Raw genomic sequence first — 21,769 nt, 5'->3', positions numbered from 1 at the left:
TGACTGGCCCATGCCAGAGTGCCAACCTTTGGAGGGGCGCGTGGAGCTGGCTGCATTAAGGGGGCTCCTGGGGCAGGGACGGCCATTGACTGGCCCATGCCATGCCAGGCGTGCCAACCTTTGGAGGGGCGCGTGGAGCTGGCTGCATTAAGGGGGCTCCTGGGGCAGGGACGGCCATTGACTGGCCCATGCCAGAGTGCCAACCTTTGGGGGGGCGCGTGGAGCCGGCTGCATTAAGGGGGCTCCTGGGGCAGGGACGGCCATTGACTGGCCCATGCCCAGAGTGCCAACCTTTGGGGGGGGTGCGTGGAGCTGGCTGCATTAAGGGGGTTCCTGGGGCAGGGACGGCCATTGACTGGCCCATGCCATGCCCAGCGTGCCAACCTTTGGGGGGGGCGCGTGGAGCCGGCTGCATTAAGGGGGCTCCTGGGGCAGGGACGGCCATTGACTGGCCCATGCCCAGAGTGCCAACCTCTGGAGGGGCGCGTGGAGCCGGCTGCATTAACGTCCTGCAAACCTGGCCCCAAAGGTTGTGGTTAAACTGCGTTTAATCATTTCTGACCTGCTGGAAGCGCCATGTTTGACATCTCTTCAAAGCCTCTCCTTCTCCACACACCTCCCTCTCAACCCTGCCGCCAGGCGGAGCAGCAGCAACTGCGCCCACCACAACCATGCACCGAAGCAGCAGAGCATGGCAGGGTGGGCTCGGATGAGTTGGGGTAGGTGTGGAGGTGTTTGTATTCAGAGGCCAGTCACTGCTCTGATGTAACCAGCCACGGAGTGACCTATGACCTCAGAGGGACCCTGCTGCTTCCTTTCATTGACCAGCAGCGGTGATGGGGCCAAACTTCTTTCCACCTATGGTGTTATCCGGACAAAGTCCGGCTCTGTTGGCAGACCGGAAGCGCGCCCATGTGACCCGGTTCACAGTGTTGTGAGCTGCAGGGTTGCTATGTAAGTTGCCAAAAGTAACCCATCATGGGACTTTTCACCTCGTGGGCCCTGAACCAGCGGTCTAGTCTTGCGCTCTGAAGAAGGGGGCTTCAAGCAACACTTTCAGACTGAGAAACTGGGGATCATTATAGTATAATGGTGAACCTCAACCATCACCCTAGGCAACCAGTTTCTCAGCACAGAGAACTGCTACGTACACCCAGCAGCAGACTATGGAAGCTGGTCCAGCGTTGCTCTTGAATCCAAGCATCTCGCTACAGAATGAAAGAGCTTCATATATGGTAGAGTCGGCCATGCCTTCCACACCTCCTTGGACCGCTAGGAGTTAGCCAAACTGTGCAGAGATCAGCCTACAGCTTGCAGGCTCGGTTTGCTTGCAGTGCGGTAGCTCAGCAATTCATCCACCGGGCATCAATAAATAGAGTAACGCTAAGCTGCCCTTGGACAATATCAAACAACCCGCGTTGTGTTATATGTTGCCAGGAAAGACAACCACTGGCGAGAACAATCGATTTCTTTATAGTCTTAGTTTCACTGGAGGGTTTTCTGTACAGAAAGGTATAAAGATTACAGTGATCACATGTCCTCCGGTGTCACTGTAAACAATTTGTATTGTGGACGTGCTTACAAGCGACTCTGTATGCAAATGTTGCCTACATAAAAAAAAAAGAAGATGGAGACTATGTGCTGCGATGCCGTGGGCCCGCACTCTGTCATCGAGCCATACAGACTCCTCCCAACGTTATATTGCGGTGCAGCATTTGTATAGCACTTGCTACCCCTTACACAGGGCACTGAAGCGCTTGCCTAAACGAGTAGCACTCTACACCATGTAGGGTCTGTGGTTCGAAGGACGCAGTCTTTGTTTTGTGATCCTATGTGGGAAGTGTTCCCATGTTGTGTGTGTTGACCACTGATGTGCGGTTATTGTGTTGTGGGAAGCAGCACGTAGCAGTGTGGTGGATGAAGAAATGTGAGAGGCGCGCGCAGTTTTATGGGGTTCAGTATGCGGGTGTTTTTGAACACCTCTGCAGGTACCTTTATAGTATTTCTTATGATAATAATCTGCTCATCGGGCTACTACACCGTGTTGTACAATTTAAGATGGAGTGTATACTTGTGGACCTGGTACGGTTGGAGAGAGGGATATAAGTGGAGGGGTCTGTTGGGAAGGGCAATTTTACTATCATCTCATATCAGAGTGTCTTTGTGAGACGTAAAGAAGCGAGCCTGGTGTGTAGATATTTGGGACATGCAGTGGTACACTATATTAAAGTCACCCAAATAATCCAACAATGTGTGACAGATCCCGTCCGTTATTCTATGTCTTGTTTTCATTTGATGTCGTCTGTTTTTTGGGCTGTACAGTGCTGGTGATGTACAACTCTCACAGCAGATATGTTTTATGTGAATTTAAGGAGGTATAAGTTGCTGCTGGCTGCTGCTTATTATGGTTTGAGTATTATTGAGGGACACAAATGTTGCACTTGCGAGTTCGTAATTATATAATGCCACAGCGAACCATATGTCAGCCATGCTTAGCTTACCTGAATATCGAAAGCAGCTTGCTGGTTTTCAATCTGTAAGCAGAAGATTGCGTTTGAGGGTGCAACGATCTTTCTGGGCTCTGTTGGTGTGATTTGGGGTGGTGAAGCTATCTAGAAAATAGCCGTGTTTTCAATTGTCCTCGGCTGTGTGCATGCTCCTGGGTGTTTCTAATGCTGGCTGCTAGTGAGTTCCAGAGCGTGGCAGTTCATACTGAGAAAGCAGCGCCTCCTACAGACTTCTTATAGTACGGTGGTATGATAAGGGGTGTAAGCCTGGCGCGCGGTGTTCTGTTTTGCTTGCTCTGCTTGAATTTAACAAAGTATAGCAGTCCTTTTCCTTGGGAATCTCCGAGGCCAATGCAGAGTGCCTTGAACATGCCACTTCGCGCTGTAGGAAGCCAGAGGAGCAACAGCTGGACTGGTGCCATGGGTTCTCTTGGGTGAAGTCGGAGAAGAAACCTTGCAGGAGCATTTTGGATGATTCCTATTTTGCGTATGATCAATGCAGCTGCGCCAAGGTACAGGCTTAATACTCAAAGAATGTGTGTTGGCCTTCCAGATGGCAGAGCAATGCACACAATATGAATTTAGTAGAGCTTCATGCTGTAAAAAGTATTGTTATACACAGCTCTCTGGGGCAACATTAGCACCCTATAATGACCAGAAATATTAATAAACTAATTCTATAGGTGTCCTTTAAAATCCAGCGTCACCTAGCTCAGTGGGTCTCATCTGTGCCTCTAAATAAGAAAGGGCCCCGGAGAGAAACGCCGTCGCTTGGGCGCCATTGCCAGCAGCGTCACTGCGACTCTTTCCAAGAAAACAGCTGGGCTCAAGCCACACGTCTTTAAACTTCAACACTTTCCAGAAAATCCCCTCTGCTTAGCTCATGGCCCAGGCATGCAGGGAACCAGCCAACATGGAAACATCCCGTACAAATGTTTTGATGCTTTGAGCAGGCATAAGCCGCTCTTGGAAGCAGCGCACATGAAAAAGACATTTAGAAAAACACAGAAAAAAGGCAAAAAAACATCACAAGTCTGATAGTCGCCAAAAATGACAAAAGGCACATTTCACAGATAAACACAAATCACCCATTTGGCTAGCAGCCACAAAAACAGTTGGCAAATGTGCATGCTGCTAAGGGCTACTTACTAGTATCCGGAACGAAGAAGTACGAAATGTTGGTCCAGGACCCGTTCCCTGCCAGTGACGTGGCGCGGATTCGGACACTGTAGTTCCCAGGGTGGTGAACACGGAGCTTGCACCCCTGTTCCTTGTACTCTTTGCCAGAAACACAGGCTGTTGTTTCCTGGGGGAAGAAGTTAAAGGGGTGAGGGTCCGCTATAACTCTAGATACTTGCAACACTTAAAATTCAGAATATAAACAGATCAAGAAAAGGCTATTGTTCCTGTCCTTATTAGGTTATTCTAGCCTAAAACCTGGCACATGAACCTGCGTAGTAAAACCCCATTAATGCAGACGCGGTCTTTAGCCAGCATCGGATAACTGCAGCGCCCATCTCCCCGGGGCTTGGAATGAAGCATTTCTATAAAAGAGAGCCGATGGAACCGGCTAACATTTTTGCATCACCAACAACTGTGGCGGGCTGGTAAACGACATTCAGACATCACTCTCTCCCACCTGAGGGACAACGGTGCTTAATGTGTGCCCGCTCTTCCAGAAAATAAGAAAGGAGGAGAAAGAGAAACAGAAAAAACAGTGACAAAGGCATGGAGCAGAGTTGAAATAAAGAAGCGGAAGTGTAGGAAGGTGGAAGAAAGAGGCATGAGGTGGAATCAAGACCAGGCAGCCTCAGTATTCATGAGATAAAGAGACAGGAAGTGGAAGAAAGAGACATGAGGTGGAAACAAGACCTGACAGCCTCGGTATTCAGGAGATAAAGAGACGGAAAGTGTAGGGGATGGATGAAAGAGGCATGATGTGGAATCAAGACAATGTAGCCTCGGTGTTTGGCATCCTAGCATTTAGCAGCACTAGTCGCAGATTCCTAAGAAAAAGTTGTGCCCTTTTTATTATTATTTTTTTTTTTTAACACCAAAGAACACGCACTTGGCTCAAGGTGAGGTGGCACAGTCATGCTCGCCAATTTAAATTGCAGCAAACAGCAAGGTGATGGAAGGAATGCTAGAATTTATCTCGGCCACATTCCAATGGTGATCTGTAATGTGGGTACAAACTAAAAGTCCAAGCAGGACCAGCGCTGTGTGCCACAGATCAAGGCATGTCGGGGGCATGCTCTTACTGCTCTCGGTTCCACGTGCTGCAGCACATGCTCTTTCACGGGATGCTTTCATGCCACAAGGCTCGGAGCATCTCGGCATACAGGAGGATAGAAATACCCCTTGTCCAAGAACATGGAAGGGAAAGCCTGCAGATACACTGCTGAACATGGCACGACTGAAGAACATGTGCATCCAAAGGGTCACAGGTTCACATTGGGCAAAGGATGCTTCGACTTTCTATTGGCAATAAAACGAATACCACACAGTGGAACAAAATGAGACTAAGCATAGCCAATAGGTCTCGTCCGTGAAACATATTGGTGTTGCCAATGCTTTTTTTTTTTAATTGCTAGATGGTCAACCGTATGTGCACACACAAGGGGAGTGGGCATCTTTCAATGGTTACATTCGAACAAAAGGAAATTATTTCAAAAGAGCTACTTCGCATGCACACTCGCCGGCGGCCATCATGGAATCTTACAAAAAACATTTTGAGATGGTCACCCGCCAATTGAGCAGCGAGCAGCGCTGAGTGGGCCAGGGAGCTGGGATGGCAAGCAGACATTAGGTGATCGTTTTAATAAGAGGAGCAGAGTAGGGAAGGATGTGGGGAGCAGGAAAAGGGAGAGAAAATGTTCCTTCGATGAAAAGCCTGATGTCAACAGTGGAAGGATGAATGGCCATCATTCTCACTTTGACACGGAAAAGTCCCTAAGGCGGGAAAACAAGCAAATAGGGAGGAAAACCAATGAGGAAGGAGCACAGAAGTGAGATCAGCAAGAAAACAAACCAATCATGAGCAGGCGACAGACCCAAAGCCCACTCTTTGCATTGGATTGTATTTTTCACAATAGGTCTTTGAAAACAGACAGCTGAAGCCAAGGGGGTAGTTGGGTCAATAAGATTTGGGGGGAGGGGGGGGGGGGGTCGCGCTTCAGATTGCCTAACAGTCATGTTGGGATAGCTTGCAAAAACACATTTCATGAGAAGCAGGACGCGAGGGGGGGGGGGGGGGAAGAGAAGGGAGGGCGGATTGTTAAGGGCACTTAAAACAACTTTTTCAAACTAATCAACATTTCGAAGGCCTTCAAAACAGGGATGAGTGTGTGTGTGTTTTTGTCAGTGTGGGCATGTAATAATCCGAGGCGAAATGGACAGACAATTCATAATACCCGACTGAAAGCACCTGTACCCAACTATGTACTACAGAATACATTTTTTAGGGGCGTGTAAGACCCCAAACACCCTCCTGAAGCTCTGCCCCTGGCTAAAGCACTCTATAACCGACACCTAAAAAACACCCTGGCCAGCAATTTGCCAGAGCAGGTTTCTATAATCACAGAATTATTTTGAAATAGGAAGTAGGCCCGGTGCAATTCAGATTAAACTCTCATTGCCAAGTGGTTTCAAGAAGAAAAAGTGCTCGGAATTTCAAACTTCGTAAGCAGTGTACCTCATAAAGAAGACATTTACACTCTTACCAAGGGAGACCAAACTGAAATGCCAATAAAGGGCATGTTACCATCACAATCAAATCATTTGCAAGCGGAGCACAGGTTCACAGAGACATAGAGCTACTCCCATTAGAACAAGAAAAAATACAACAAAGTCGTTAATTTAATTGTTGAGTCTGGTCAATCACGACCAACTCTCAGGTGAATGGAGGACACGTTACAAAGCCCATTTGAAAAAAAACGCCACACAATGTTCTAACGTGATCGCCACTTTAACGTTTTTGTTAGGGGGGTACAAGAAAAGAAAACACTGGATGGCAGGAGTATGGATGTTACTATACGATGGCCTTGTGCTCGCTACCATGGAACTTGATGGATCCCCAGTTCTCTGGGCGTAGAACACACCAGAGCACTGAGGGCGCACAACCAAACCGAAAACAACTTCATATGAAGCTTAAAAACTATAGTTTGAATTCATAATTTAGAAACCTGCAAACTCAAAGAGATAAATATAGGAATAGCCCGCAGGCATTTAGCAACTAGTTAGGGTTTACGCCTCCAAGAGAAGAAGCACCTTTATTACAACGCATGTTTATCGCCAAGATGCGCCATATCACTTATCACGACGCATGTTTATCGCCAAGACTCGCCATATCACTTATCACGACACTGGTTTATCGCCAAGACTCGCCATATCACTTATCACGATGAATGTTTATTGCCAAGACGCGCCATATCACTTACCACGACGCATGTTTATGGCCAAGACGCACCATATCACTTATCACGACGCATGTTTATCGCCAAGAAGCGCCATATCACTTACCACGTCATGTTTATTGCCAAGACGCGCCATATAACTTATCACAACTCATGTTTATCGACAAGACTCGCCATATCACTTATCACGACGCATGTTTATCGCCAAGACGCACCGTATGAACCAGGCAGTAGTTGTAGTCTAGGGGCAAGATTCACAGCGACACTGCAGTCTTTTAAAAATATATCTACCCTTGGTCCCATCTGACCCGTAGGGTCTCCTTGTTTCTCTCCATAGCAGAGCGCCTACTGAGCAATAACTCTGCTACTGCTGTTCCCAGGGTTTATTGGCGAAACGAGGCTGCAGAAAGACACCCTGTGACCAAACCCCAGGCTCACTTATCTGTCAGTGTTTCGCTTGCATCATAGGTGATTTGTTTTCCTTTTCATGAAAAACGGATTAGGTGTACTTGAAGGAGCCTGGAGTGAACTCCACGCTGGTCGCAAACAAGCTTGGTATTTAGAGCGCTCTACGAAGCAGCATCACTTGCTCCTTCACAAAGACGTAACCACCAATCACGGGGTACGGTGGTTTAGCACATTTCTGTGCATCAGTTTTTTTTCATTGATCAGGAAAGGGGCGAGTGTGCCATAATACAGATGCACCTGGTGGGAAGAAGATACAAAAGGGTTCGGACTGTTTACAAAAAGTAATGGGACGTGGGAACAAAATTTGGGAAGAGCCAGGTCTGTACGCTGTTTTGGCACGGAGCTGCATTGTGTTGTAAAAGACTCGTAGCGAACATAAGAGTAGGGTACCAGCTCGATGTCCATCATCCAATCAAAAGAAACATGGAGGAGGCACCGACTAGGCCCCGCCCCTGCCAACAACCTTGCTGCCTAGCGCACTAAAAACAGGTCGCCACAGGGGGAGCTATGCTGCTGCCTAGGGGAAGGAAGTGCTTTTCTATATTGAACACACGTTTTATTTACATTAAAAAGCTGCATACAAGATACATTTTACTTGTGTATACCACACATTGACAGAAGATACTCAAATAGAACCTCTTCGAGCTCCTATTTGCGACCCCGTCCGATGCACAACCTTAACGACGGGCATAGTTTTCAGAAGGCGGCGCTCACCTCTTTGTCGCCAAGCTTCAAGTAGTGCACCTCGTAGAGTATGATCAATCCGTTGGGACTGGGCGGCTCCTGCCACTTCAGGATGATGTTAGGGTTTTGGTACTCATAGGAGACAGGGCCAACAATGTCATCCGACTTGGCTGCAAAGGGAATATTTGTTAAAACAGAAAAGTAAACACACTGCACAGGTACAAAACATGCAACAGTGAAATACTGGGGTAAAATCTGTTCTGTGTTCACCAAAAAGATTACAGACTGGTTGGCTGCCATGCAAGTCCTGCAGCTGCTACAGATCAAGACTGAAGTAATCTAATATTAAAGAATGAAAAATGGATCATGGTACAATTTCATGATATTGCTATCGGGGATACCAGCTTCAATGCCACGATCTCCTGTCAGGCTGTAAACTCTCCCTCGCGGCCTGGCCAGAACTTTTCTTTCAGTTTCTGAGATCAGAGAGGAGGTGACCACTCTGCAAGAGTGAACGCCTGCCATGACGGACGGTGGTCGCTTCTGCATCCAAACTCCTGCCGGGGTTGACAACAACGTCTATCCTATCCTAATGAACACCTGTCGGGACAGAGTCATTGGCCACTCTCCTTTCCTAATGAACGCCTGTCCAGACAGAGTCCATGGCCACTTTCTTATCCTAATGAATGCCTGTCGGGACAGACAACAATGGCCACCCTCTTATCATAATAAACGCCTGCCGGAGAAGGCAACAACGCCCACTCTCCTATCCTAATGAATGCCTATCGGACAGATGTCAATGGCCACTCTCCTATACTAATGAATGCCTATCGGACAGATGTCAAAAACCACTGTTCTATTCTAATGACAATAAAGGCCACTCTCCTATCCTGATAAATACCTGTCGAGGCAGATGTCAAAGGCCCCTCAACAAACCTAATGAGCATCAGTCGGGGCAGGAAACAACAGCCACTCTCCGATCCTACACAACAACCGCTAGGACAGACACCAACCGCCACTCTCCTATTTGAATGATCGCCCGTCAAGACAAAAAAATTAACAACCACTCCCCTAGCCAAATGAACACCTCTCAGGACAGACAACAATGGGAGGAGCTAGTCATCTATCCTAATGAATATCTGTCAGGACAATGCCGGCCAATCTCCTATTCTTAGGAGCATCGTTTGGGCCAACAGAGGTCGCTTTCCTGTGCTAAGGAACCCTTGTCCAGACCACAGCAACCTAATGAACGCCTGCCATGATGAGGGTGGCCATTTCATACCTTGAACAGTCAGCGGGCTGTGGTGAAGGCTGGTATAGGGATGCTCTTATCTGTTCCACTCCACCTATCACAGAGTGATGAAGCAGCTTCCTCTATATAGACAGAGGTGACATCAGTCTAGTTGACACGCAATCGAGAGCCAGCACTGAACACCTACTTGCACTTTATGCCCACCGTCCTCAGTTTTTGGACGATTAATCTATAGGTTTGGCTTAGGCATTTTTTGGGTTGCAGTTCCCCCTTATTTGTTCAGACCAGTTTCATGCAGCCCTTGTATATTTTACCCACAATTGGCAAAGAGAGACATGTCGCAGTGTAGAAAGCCTTACTTTCAGGCATGGTCCTTGCTGTGACATACGCTGGGACGCTGCAGCCTCGCTCCAGCATGTGGTTGCAGGCGTGGATCTCAATGCGGTAAGCCGTAAAGTGACGCAGGCCAGATATGACCAGGGACTCCTTGTACCAGACTTTCTGGGAGAATTTGGTGGGCTCCTGGTTTCCCGGAATGGATGGCGCAGAGGCATTCGGCACTGGCGTGGTTGTAGTTAGAGGCATGCTGCCATTGGCAATCCCAACAAGGTCTCTCCGTTTCCTGGAAGGCCTATACACACAACGAAGAGATGTCAACCACAGATTTACGTTAACAAAATATTTGAAAATTAGACAATATCAGCAGAGAGAACAGGGAACAACTGTGCGGCGGCTGAAGCGAAACACTTTTCTGAGGCTTGCTTGCATCCATGAAGTCACTAGCCAGTCCTGACTCTGGGAAGTAGCAATCCCTGCCCATCACTGTTTTTTATTCCACCCTATTGCCAACCAAAATCTCACAATTCTGCTCACATCATGAAGGAATCCATCGGTAAAATGGTAGAAAACAGCTCAGCTGGTTAATGCATTAGATGTGGAGCTAGACAGGTAAGTTGACAGATTGGAGTTAGTGCAGTAATGACTCTGCCTTTCATCCTTCCGCAGTGGATATGATGATCATCACTGATCTGGTTAATATTAACAGCCTGCAGCATCCAGACAAGCAAGCACTACCGACCAGACAACTGAATACGCCTCCTTCACTGCCTGGAGTGTACTTCATAGTGCTTTAGCTATCAGCCCAGAATCAAGATTCCACCCCCCCCCCCCCAAAAAAAAAACCCCACACATGTACATACATACAGGCGCTCATTGGTCATTCATATTTTGCTTCTGCCGGCCACAGCATGCGCCATGGGACAATGGGGCAGCCAACCTCATCAACGGTCTGCCCTGTACCTAAAGTGGGGCCATGTGTCCTGCTCACATCTACACAGATTCCTAAAAGTAGTGCAGTCGAGGGCCAGGACTGGCATGCCTGCTCTGCTGAACCACTTCTTTGTATTAATATTTTTTTTATTTGGTTAGCTTAAAAAAAAAAAAAATTGCGTGCTTGTCGAGGCCAGGCCCACTGGATGCTTGTTATTATTACGTTGGGCCCAGTCCATGTAAATATCACAAACAATACAAGTCTCCATCCAGGCCTCCAGAAGCGGCACTCAGAACCGTACAGCTCTGTTGTCTGGTGTGTGCATACATCCTTGCACCCTCATGACACCACAGATCGACCATGTCTCCAAACCGACCCCGGTGCCAAAGGCCACTCTGTCCATTTCTTACATCCTCACCTCTTTTAAAGCTTATGTCTCTAGAAAACAGTTGCCCCTTCTTCATAGCGCTACTCCGAATCCCCCTACCGTTTCATTATATGGACAAGAGTGCTATAACGCAAGTCTTCCAAAAGGGTATTCCTTCATTTCCTGCCCTTCAGCGTCCACACGGTCAGATTTCCAAAACGCTCTATAAAGGTCTTGTGTTCTAAATGGTGAACTTTATTTTGGTCCTCCGCCTCGGGGCGGACTCCGCTCTTGTTTGGACCCTTTGGAGATGCTGCATGAGAGCTGGACCCTACTCCAGAAGCATCCTTCCATCTACAGACCCAATGCTCCAGATTTGTGACAAGAATGTATACAATGTTCCAGGAGAGACCTCAAGAACTGAAGAAAATACTGGAGAGGAGGCTTTCAAAACTGGACACAATATCTCACATGAGGCCTCCAAAAATGGACACAATGGTTTCGGAGAGACCTGGAGAATGGGTCAATGCTCGGGGACACAATATTACGCATTCATCATCCGGAACTGACAATACTCCAGATGAGGCCTTCAGACTAGACAAATCAGACAACGCCTCCAGACTAGACAAATCAGACAACGCCTCCAGACTGGGCACATCAGACAACGCCTCCAGACTGGGCACAACAGACAACGCCTCCAGATTAGACAAATCAGACAACGCCTCCAGACTGGACACATCAGACAACGCCTCCAGACTAGACACATCAGACAACGCATCCAGACTATACAAATCAGACAACGCCTCCAGACTAGACAAATCAGACAACGCCTCCAGACTAGACAAATCAGACAACGCCTCCAGACTGGACACATCGGTTGAAACAAGGTCTCTAGAAATGGACACAATATTCACATCAGACCTCGAGAATTGGACATTCTCTAGGACAGAATGCTACACATTAGGCCTCTGGAAGTGAAACATACTCAAGATGATGCCTTTTGAGCTGGACAATCATCCAAACAAGTCTTACAGAACCAAAGACAAGACTCCAGAAGCGGCTTCCAAAACTAGACACAATCTAGACCCGCCCTCGTGAACTGGGCACAAACTCCAAATGAGGCTGCCAGAAATGACAATACTTCTGATGCCAGGATTGGATACAATGAGCACCTGATGAGGTCTCCAAAACAAGGCAATGCAGACAAGTCCTTCATACCTGAACAAAACTCTCCACAAGACGCATCCAGAACGGAAAGCAATACTTCTGGTGAGAGCTGAAAACCTAGATACAACCCAGATGAGGTCTCAAGAACCATGAAAAATGCTCCGGATAGGTTTTCAGAAATGGACACTAAAACTTTACAGAATGGTCAAGATGTAGGGTCCAGAAGTGGACAAAATCCAGCATAAGAGGCCTCCAAAAATGTATAGTGCTTCAGAGGAAGCCTTGAAAAACTATACAGAATTGCCAAGATGTAGCTCATGAAACAGACACAGCAGAGATGAGGCCGCCAGAGACATATGCAAAACGTTGGTATAACCTTTCTTTATATTTACATTCGGTCAAACTTATACACATCCCCACTGCTGTAATATAGTTCACCCGTCATACTATTAACAGCAATGGTGTCCCCCCCCACTCCACCCGCTGTGTATGGTGGGAGGACTTTAACATATGGGGTCAAAGACCCATCTCCAGAAAAGGCCACGTTATCAGACATACAAACCGCGGGTACAATAAACACTCTCGCCCATGATTTCTTGTGGCGTTTCGATATAAAGAGCTCAACACAAGGGGTGTTAAGTTCTGCCTTGTGATAAGAGGGAGTCAACTTCACTGGGCAATCTACATCCCACCGTATCCAGATCACTGGCCTTTATTTCCCAAAATTCTTAAGCCTAGATGTGTCTCAACACCCACGACCATGTAGGACCAACACAAGAAGACCTACAAACATGGTGTAGCTTTAACCACAAGACGACACATGTGCACAGCTCTGTTAGGCAGCGCGGGTGACCCAGTGTTACATCTGCCGGAGGGGGTGCATATTTTAAGGTCTTTACAACAAATGAGGAATGCACAGGCCCCAGGGTCTGCATGGCAGCTGAAGATGCCACCGATCTACAGGGCAGCTGAAGAGGCCATGATGAACCAGGGACGAGCGCTCAAGCACAGAGAAGACATTCTGGAGCAGTCGCCATAGAGGCCGTCAAAAAGGAGTTTCCCCACCTTCTTTCCACCGTCATCTGATCACATGCAGAGCTTACACAAAACACAGCATAACGACAGCCCGAAACCGGCCTAAGAACTCATCCCATACGGTGGAATCTTTCACGACTGCACAGTACAGGACTGCGATGCCTCAGGACAGGATCTTACCTTGTAGCGGTGCTACAACTTACCTGGGTAGAAGTGAGATGTGGGGAATTAATTATGATTTCAATCCATTAAAGTTATCAGAAAAAGACAAGTTTTTTTCCACGTTACATAGTAAAAACATGCTAAAGTTGAATTAAACATATATCTGTATTGTTGTGCGCGGGAAGGCCACGCATTTTATTATTACCACTGATCCGAAATGATTAGACCCAGGGCAGCATTACAGTGTTAACAAGTCACCAAATGTAGTCCATGGCACATGTCAGTAAGGGCTCTTGAAAATTCAAAAGGATGACATTGTGGCACTTAAAAAAATAAAATAAAGTATAGACAAATAAGGCGCGGAGCAGGATAGCCTATAAGAAGCGACGCGGTGCGCACGGTCCTAAGTGCTACAAGGAGTACATGGAGTGTGTAGCCATGTGCAGGGTTTGTCGTGCTTCAGACGGAACCCTGCAGCATAAAAGCAGCGTGTGCACGCGATTTCAAAATATGGAATCTAGTGTAAGATGGATGATGGATGATGGTGAACTCAATTTTAGATTTGATTGCGCAAGTTAAGAATTAGAACGCCATGCTTTATAGTATTATTGCCTCAGTGAAATGGATATGTGCTATATGTATTCCATTCTTAATCAGTTACATATGTGTGAACTATTAATGTTTCTCCAACTTCCTATTTTACCCACATCATGTCTCTTTTTACAAAAAAACAGATACCTTATTACTATCAGAATTTATGGGGGGGGGGTGTATGCTGACGACTATTGTCGTATAACTGTATTTTTACATTTACAGTGTAATTATTTAAAAATGTAAATATATAAAAAAACGATTGCATGGGTGATGTGAACTGCATACACGCGTGGCGCTACAGAATGCGCATGAAATGCGTAATAAGATGGAGCAGTTCTGTTGTCGGGGACTGAGCCGATACCACTCAGACAAAATGATTAGACCAAAGCCAGCTCTGGCCACAGTGAAGGTTAGCAACAATCCAGGTTAGTAAACCAAGCATCTGTTTCCGAATTAAAATCCATGAGTCCGCAGTCGTGCTTCAACCACTAGTGTGCATCGTGGATGGGCTGCCAGGGCGACTTTATCCATACCTAAGCTCCCCTATGATGACGAACTGTGCTACGGAGCAAGGACCAGGAGGACCATTCCCCCTGCGGATGGGGACAGAGCGTCCTGCTACCGTCACCGACCCCACACTTCAAACCAGAAGAGCTATGAAGCTTTCCGGGGCGAGGAGGCGCTACCTTTCACAGAGCAGGATTAGGAGCTGCTATTCGTACACTTTACCCCACCAGCAGCATCCCACCTCACAGATCCTGGCATCACCCTCCCATTCCTGTGCACTGTGGGTAACACTGCATTTATGTTTACATCAAAAACCTATTGTAGGGTTAATTCCAAGGGGCCAAAGGAAACCAATTCAATATCTGTGAGAGAGAGTGTGTATCTTACTTTCAAGGCCTGCAGACATGGCTTGGCAGTGCAGCTCTGGTGCAATACACCAGCCTTGCAGCACTGAAGGATTCAACATTTACACTTCAGAAAGTCCTTACAGAAGCAAGGATTAAAGTTATTAATTACCACAATAAATCATGCTCACTTAAGTTAATTTTTAATACGCGTCAAATGACAGACAAACCGTCTACTGCCAACACACGCCTGCGGTCCAACCCATGGAATTCACGTGGAGACCAATCTTGCATTTTCACGCTTGCATCTACCTACCACCTCACAACACGCTCCTGAACCACCTGCCCTCTGCAGCACATAACGCAAGCACGTGCAACGCTGTGGGTTTGCAAATATTGCGTCACATGGGTGGAACTACATAGTCTGGGACACCGCTACCTCTTGCCTTGCAAACCGGTCACAAACACTCCAGGACAAGTGTATCTGCAAGGGGAAGCCTGCCACTACCTGCAAACACCATGCACAAAGACTAGTGGTTGAAGCACATTCTGCGCTCTCAAATGGATGGAGTTGTGCGACCGCCACCCCGGTACCGGTGAGCTGATGATTCGCTAGCCGCACGCTTGCAGTATTTCTGATTCTTCCCAGGAGGCGAATTAAGGTACCACCTACCTAGAGTCCACAGTGCCAGCTCCAGAGGGCTGTGTTCTGCAAAAATAAACAGATCCACCGCTTTGAAGGAACCACATATTTATCTTTAAGGCAAGTGAAATGATAAGTTTGCTACATGGCATAAACAGCGTCATTGGGCAAAATGCCAAGTAGCCCTGGTGTGAAATGAAATTCACTGGACACTGCAGCAACGTGGAATTCCAATTTTCAATCACAAACACCAGATGTATTCTCAATAACTGTATTTCTCTTCTCAACAGATCTTTATACTGTGGGCGCTTCATTAATGTGGCACGGGTGGTGGGTTCAGATTAGTGTGAACATGAAAACCTTTATGCTTGACACAGATATTAGGTTATGCTTTTCACTCTTCTCGGAAAACAACACATTTTTTACCATATTTCCATGTGTAAATATTCCCCCAAAGTCTTTGTTTACAGACTAGGCACTTGTACATTGTCACACTTCTCTCTTGCTCCTACAGGTAGCCAGAGGTAACTTCTAAATGCTACATAGATAATAGGACACTTCTTTCAGACAGAATCCTCTACTAAAGATCACATGGTGTGCTCTAAGCATATTGAAGCAGAAAACTAACAGTTCTGAGCACATGGCAGTCATGGATTGATAATTCAACAATAACCACACGCCGGCATGTTGACCACCGTTGCGAATATCATAGTATAGACTCGATGGCACAGGAGCCGAAGATTGAAACTGCAACCAAGTGAAGGATGCATTATAAGAAGTAAGTGATGGCAATCAGCCAAGTAGGGAGTCCGCAAGTACTTGGAGGCTCCAGAAATCCAGAACTATTGAAACCCTAGAATTTTTTTGTACTGTAAGACCCCTTAGTTAACAGGCAGCAGAAAATATGTGGCTAAAAGTCTAAGTTAAAAGGCACTAATGGTAGCTGTTGGGGAGCCGACCTGGAAAGGACTGGTAGCAGATGCTAGAAATATCTATAAAGACATAACTGCCCACCAGGGTGGGGCACAAACACGCTACAGGAAGACCGGGCATAGTATCAGGAGATACCTATGGACAACACCGGAAGCATGGATCCGCAACAGCAGATAGTGGTGGGCAGGAACATGAACCCAGGCACAGCAGTAGGTATTGGTGGATTGAAAACAGGGGCTAAAAGACAGCAGGAAGTATTGGTGAATAGGAAAGCTAGGCTGAGACACAGCAGTTGGTATTGGTGGATTGGAAACATGGGCTAAAAGACAGCAACAGATATTGGGGGCATGAAACAAGGAGCCAGTTACAGCAGTAGGGATTGCTGGACAAGAAACAGGAGCCCAGGGACAGCTTTATGGATTGGTGGACAGGGAACATGGGCCCGGAGATAGCAGTAGAGATTGGTGGACAGGGTACCGGAGCCAGAGATAGAGGTAGGTATTGGTAGACAAGAAACATGGACCCAGATACAGCAGTAGGGATTGGTAGACAAGAAATATGCACCAAAAGACAGCAGTAGGATTGGTGGACAGGGAGGATGGACTCGGAGAGATCAGTATGTTGTAGCATTAACATGGCACTGGGGGACATTTCCAGATGTCTGGGTAACATACAAAAACAAACTGGAACACAACCTAGGCAAAGGAGTACACAGATCACTGTGTTCACTCTATGCGTCCTTTGGACCACTGTTTGCTGCTTATTCCTCAGGGCTGCAAAGATGGAGGCCCCAGTGAATACTTGGGTAAACAGGAATGTCCGCATGCACACCTCACAAGGAGGTCCATAACTGAACAGCAGCGGAAAACTGGCATGTTAAGAAAAATAGTTTGAGATTTGAAGAGGTTATGTAACATCAGAGCATCCTCTGTGGATAGCTGGATCTCAGCTATGCTCGGCTATCACAAACACAGTCTAAACAAGCATGGGTATACTGCTAAATCGCAGAACAAAAAATTAACCAAACTCACTCTTCTGGACTTGAGTTTAATCCCCAGTCTTAGAAGAGATGCATTACTTTAATCACACATTAACAGACGCCTTTTACCAAATTAAGACAACAAATTGTCTTGTCCGCAGATAGCACTTTCAACCGTGCCCTCTTGAACGGAGCCGAAGAATAAAGCTCCAGATTAAAATGTGACTTGAGGAAAATAAAAGCAGGAATCCCACAAAATCAACTTCCAAGGTGCACTTTGGTTTCAAATTCCTCTGCCAAGGACTATCTCAGCAATTTGCTTGGTGGTATATGCTTGACTAGTGAAAGAGTCATCTCACCAAAGTTAACAATGTGCCGGTAAGAGCTCTCCAGCTAGGGGACCCCAATGAAACAGTACAGCGGGCAGGCCCAAACACTGCCACTTCCATCTCGCACAAGTGTAGGGCTCACCAAGTGCAGGGCAATTTATGAAGGTGAGTCCAAGGACTTATTCACCAGTGCCTAATAGTTCTAAAACTTGATTTGCATTTTCAAAAATGGAGTTTCACAGTTGAGAGATAAAACCTTCTTCACAGAAAATGTATTAATATTATTTCTCGCACCACGCGTTAACTTCCGAATATGACGACTTAAATTGGAATCCTTAGACAACAGTCACAAAAAGGACCATGTTGGCTTACGGACGATGTCATTACAAGTAACACAGACTCCACCTTTTAATCGAAAACCTTTATGCTTTCAACAAGTTTCCGAATCCCAAATGCTAGATGGTGGAATAATGCACAGCAACTAAGACACTAGTTACTTACACATCAAAGTATTTCTTGGCTTGAAATGCTGTGCCTTATCCTGCCATTTAGTTGAGAGGGCCAGAAAAAGTTTCCTTTAGTTTCGACAGGAAGTGATGTCGATATGACTCATTATGACGCTGCCTTTAAGCCAACAATGCCCACATATGTGGCCTCCATTTTTGATTAATTTTCCGGCTCAGCAGTGAGCTAGCGATCTGCGGGGAAAACGTCAGCCCTCTTCTCTAGGGGCACTAGGTTTCATGATGATGTCGTTGGAGGAGGAACAACAGACATCAAAGATACATTTTTCCATGGGCCCGTGACCAGGTGGGAGCGGTGCCACCAATGTCAGAAATGGGTTTAGATGATGACCATTTTATGGCAGAAGACACTCGGGGACACAATATGGTGTGTCAGTGGTCGCAGAGATTACCTCTCATGAAACATTTACGTTTCAATCTCTAACATAAAATGTCCTCGACAGCTTACAGTGCCTCAATAAAAATGATTCTGGGAGCTTAACAAAGACCAATAAATCCCCGCCTTTTCCCCAAGATTGCCAAAGAACACTCCTGCTTACTACTGTTTCTTGCAGCAACTTGGGGCGTGCCCGTGCCACGCGTCGCTTACGACTCGTCTAATAGGTCCTTCATCTTCTGCATCTTTCTTGCTGAGCTTCCTTCACAACTCCGCTCAATCAGCCATTTTTTATTAATGTGCTGGAGCCGCTCTGAACTTTTCCAGCAATCCTACATCATTGCACAGGTTCAGTGAGCCCACCCCTCAGTTGTAAAAAGACATTATAAATACAGCATAACCACAGTTTTGCACAGTAGCAAATTGTTCACCTGGTCCTGCTATCCATAAATGAAATAAAAACAACATAAACTGATAATTTGTTGCAGTAAAAAAAAAAAAAAAAAGAAAAGATATTTAGGGTAGAATGGAGCTTTTCTTCAAGCGATAATGGTGAGCAGCAAAAAAACCACAATTTTAGAAACAGTCTGACTTACAAAGGTGACGAGGTAACACTATACACGGGGAAAAAGCTGAGCGATGGGACATTCGTGGTCTGGGCACTCGGACCTAGCTCCAAGGTGTAGGCCTGCTCCTAAGAGAACGTTGAAACCAGTAACTCTACAAAATGTATTGCCGTACCATGGCATTGTTTCTGTTACCATCTCTCCATTGGACCACAGGGTGCAAGAAACATTTATGAAATAATGATTTTTTGGGAAAACGCCACTACCATTCAATTACCTTCCTCCAACATTTCCGGTTAGCTTCCCATTCACACAGAGAGTAACACTAATTCTTAATTTCCCTTTTTTATCTTCCACCTTAGGAGTACACACAATATTAATAATTTGGAGTTCTCTCGCTCACTGCAAGTAATTTAATTTTGCATTCTACTGTTTTAGGGAAACGTGCAATTTCTCTCTACGGACATGTGAAGCAGGCGATTCCTCGGGCCGGTTCTCAAATTTAAGGGCCGTGACAGATTTTCATGATATCCCAGTAAGAGACCCTCCTCCGTGTATAAATGTAAATTGGAATCCTTCACACAGTCTTTGTGTAGCCTGAAAACATGGCGTGACTGCGGTCTCCGAGGAGCAGGGTTGGAAAGCTGTGATGTCACGAGGTTTTAGAATCTGGGCAGGAGGGAACCTGAAAACCCTTAAGTGTCCTTTAACATGATAATCTGCAAGGTTAGTGGCGGATTGGGGGCAATGGTGGCTTGGCTGGCAAACACAGACAAGGCTGGAGAGCGTGATTTAGTTAACAGAAGGTTTTGCTTTTCTGGCGTTCCCAACTTAAGTCTCAGAAATCGGGCAGAAAGGAGTTTTAGGCCTGCCCCTCACGAACACCAGAAGACTAAAGGACACGTTCTAATTGTGAGTTATTAAGAGATGGCCACAGCCGTGGTTTCCTAAGATGGTTCATTTGCTTACATACCAACAGTGGGCTCAAACCCTTCTTCGGGCAGAAGGCTGCTAAGCAACAAGCCCTCTCGAGAACTTTTTCTATTGTTCTGTACACCTTCGCCCTTCTCAAACCAAACACCTTGAAGTTACAGAATCGTCTGAAATGAAAAGACGTATGCAATAGAGAGGAGACTCCAGCTTGCCTACCTGGGAATGAACACCACGTTGTGAAGGTAATTCTCAAAAGCTTTCCGGAAGCGCGAATCTTCCTGCTCCTTCTGTATCTGTAACTCTGTTTTAGGACACGCGCAGCAGTCGGAATGCCAATCTTCGTTTTCGCTTCGATTATTTTTGTGGGGATCCTCAGGCTCTTTGTCGGGAGACCATACCCTGGAAGGCACTTTTAACCCTGGCGAAAAAATAACAATAAACTGATTAGATAGCTTGTTTTTTTAAGGCATAAACAGACAAGGCAAATATTAATATCAGCACGTACTCATGGTCCATTCTCATATAATGGGTATAAAATTCGTATTGCAGCTGATTTTTCCAGAGACACTAATGAGAGACGCAAGGCCTTCCTTTCATTTAGACCTCAATTACGTCAGCTAGACATTAAATATGGTCTATTTGATCCTGCTCGTCTCCGAATTTCTAAGGATGGAATATCTAAAGACTTCTATGACCCTGAGGACCTCAGTTTATTTTTAGACAATTGGAAACCGCAACAAATGGAAACTCAGCAATCCACTCCAGATCTGTCACATCACGGTTCTTTTCCTCAGGCATCAAGCAATCCTCGACGTAATGTCAGCAGTCCTCGACAGAGAGGCAGGGATTTTGAAAGGACTATTCGTAGTCATGAGGACAAGAATGCTGCTCTTCAAACTGCATCTGCCTTCACTAAGGTACAGCACAGGGATAAATCCCGATCGCCATTAAAATCCACTTCGAATGCAGAATGTGGAGGACTCAATACCTCTCTACAATTTTGATCAAAATTGACCTATGCTCACACTTGTATCCTTAAATGACTAACCATTCTCAATGAACTCATAACATACAAGAACTGAAGCAGTTATCTCGCCTGCGGACAGAGGAGTATTAAAATCTCATTTGAATCAGAATGTGGATGATTTAATGTTTTAATATACTTTTGTTCATATTTAGCTCTGTCTTCACACCCATTTTCTTCTAGGTGATAGATCAACCTTAATGAGATATATCGTCATCAGTTTGCTGAGTAATACAGTTATTGTACTGTTCTTTATTGCTCTTTCTGCCTTTTCTCTGTTTTTTCTTTTCCTTTTGTTTCATCACATCTATTATATTAACTATATTGCCTTCAAACACTGGGTCTATCCCTCTCACTGTTTTTACACATATCGGATTGATATTCTTGGTATTTATTTATTCACTCTAGGATTGTGGTTATTACAGCTCTTCATGCTGATAATACCAATCTTTTAATTCTTCACATATTATCTAATTATCTACAGGGTTACAACTCCCTCTCTCCTTATTCTATTCTTTATTTTCAATTTAATACTCCAATGGTTTAACAATGTGTTTCGCAATTATATTATAATGATATGTTCTTTAATATTACCAGGATACGTCTTCATATGAATTATAATAATTATCCTGCTTCTACATCTATCATTCAATGCAAGAGCCTTATGATTACTGATAGGTATATACTATT

At 45.8% G+C, this 21,769-nt stretch overlaps 1 protein-coding gene across 2 annotated transcripts in view; it reads right to left on the bottom strand.

Moving 5' to 3' along the window:
• Nucleotides 1–21,769, bottom strand: part of INSR (insulin receptor) — a 334,293-nt gene that overhangs the window by 18,968 nt on the left and 293,556 nt on the right. The window contains exons 10-14 of one of the 2 annotated variants that reach the window (XM_085637683.1): nt 20,272–20,473; nt 15,446–15,481; nt 9,686–9,957; nt 8,105–8,244; nt 3,657–3,813 (exon numbers count right to left, since the gene is read on the bottom strand). In XM_085637683.1, the coding sequence (XP_085493809.1) occupies nt 3,657–3,813; nt 8,105–8,244; nt 9,686–9,957; nt 15,446–15,481; nt 20,272–20,473 (807 nt within the window). The remainder of the gene's footprint in view (nt 1–3,656; nt 3,814–8,104; nt 8,245–9,685; nt 9,958–15,445; nt 15,482–20,271; nt 20,474–21,769) is intronic. The other variant, XM_085637684.1, reaches the window with a different exon arrangement.

This window comes from Triturus cristatus, chromosome 12, assembly GCF_964204655.1.
Source record: "Triturus cristatus chromosome 12, aTriCri1.1, whole genome shotgun sequence".
NCBI lineage: Eukaryota > Metazoa > Chordata > Amphibia > Caudata > Salamandridae > Triturus > Triturus cristatus.
This window is presented reverse-complemented; position numbering and strand designations above follow the sequence as displayed.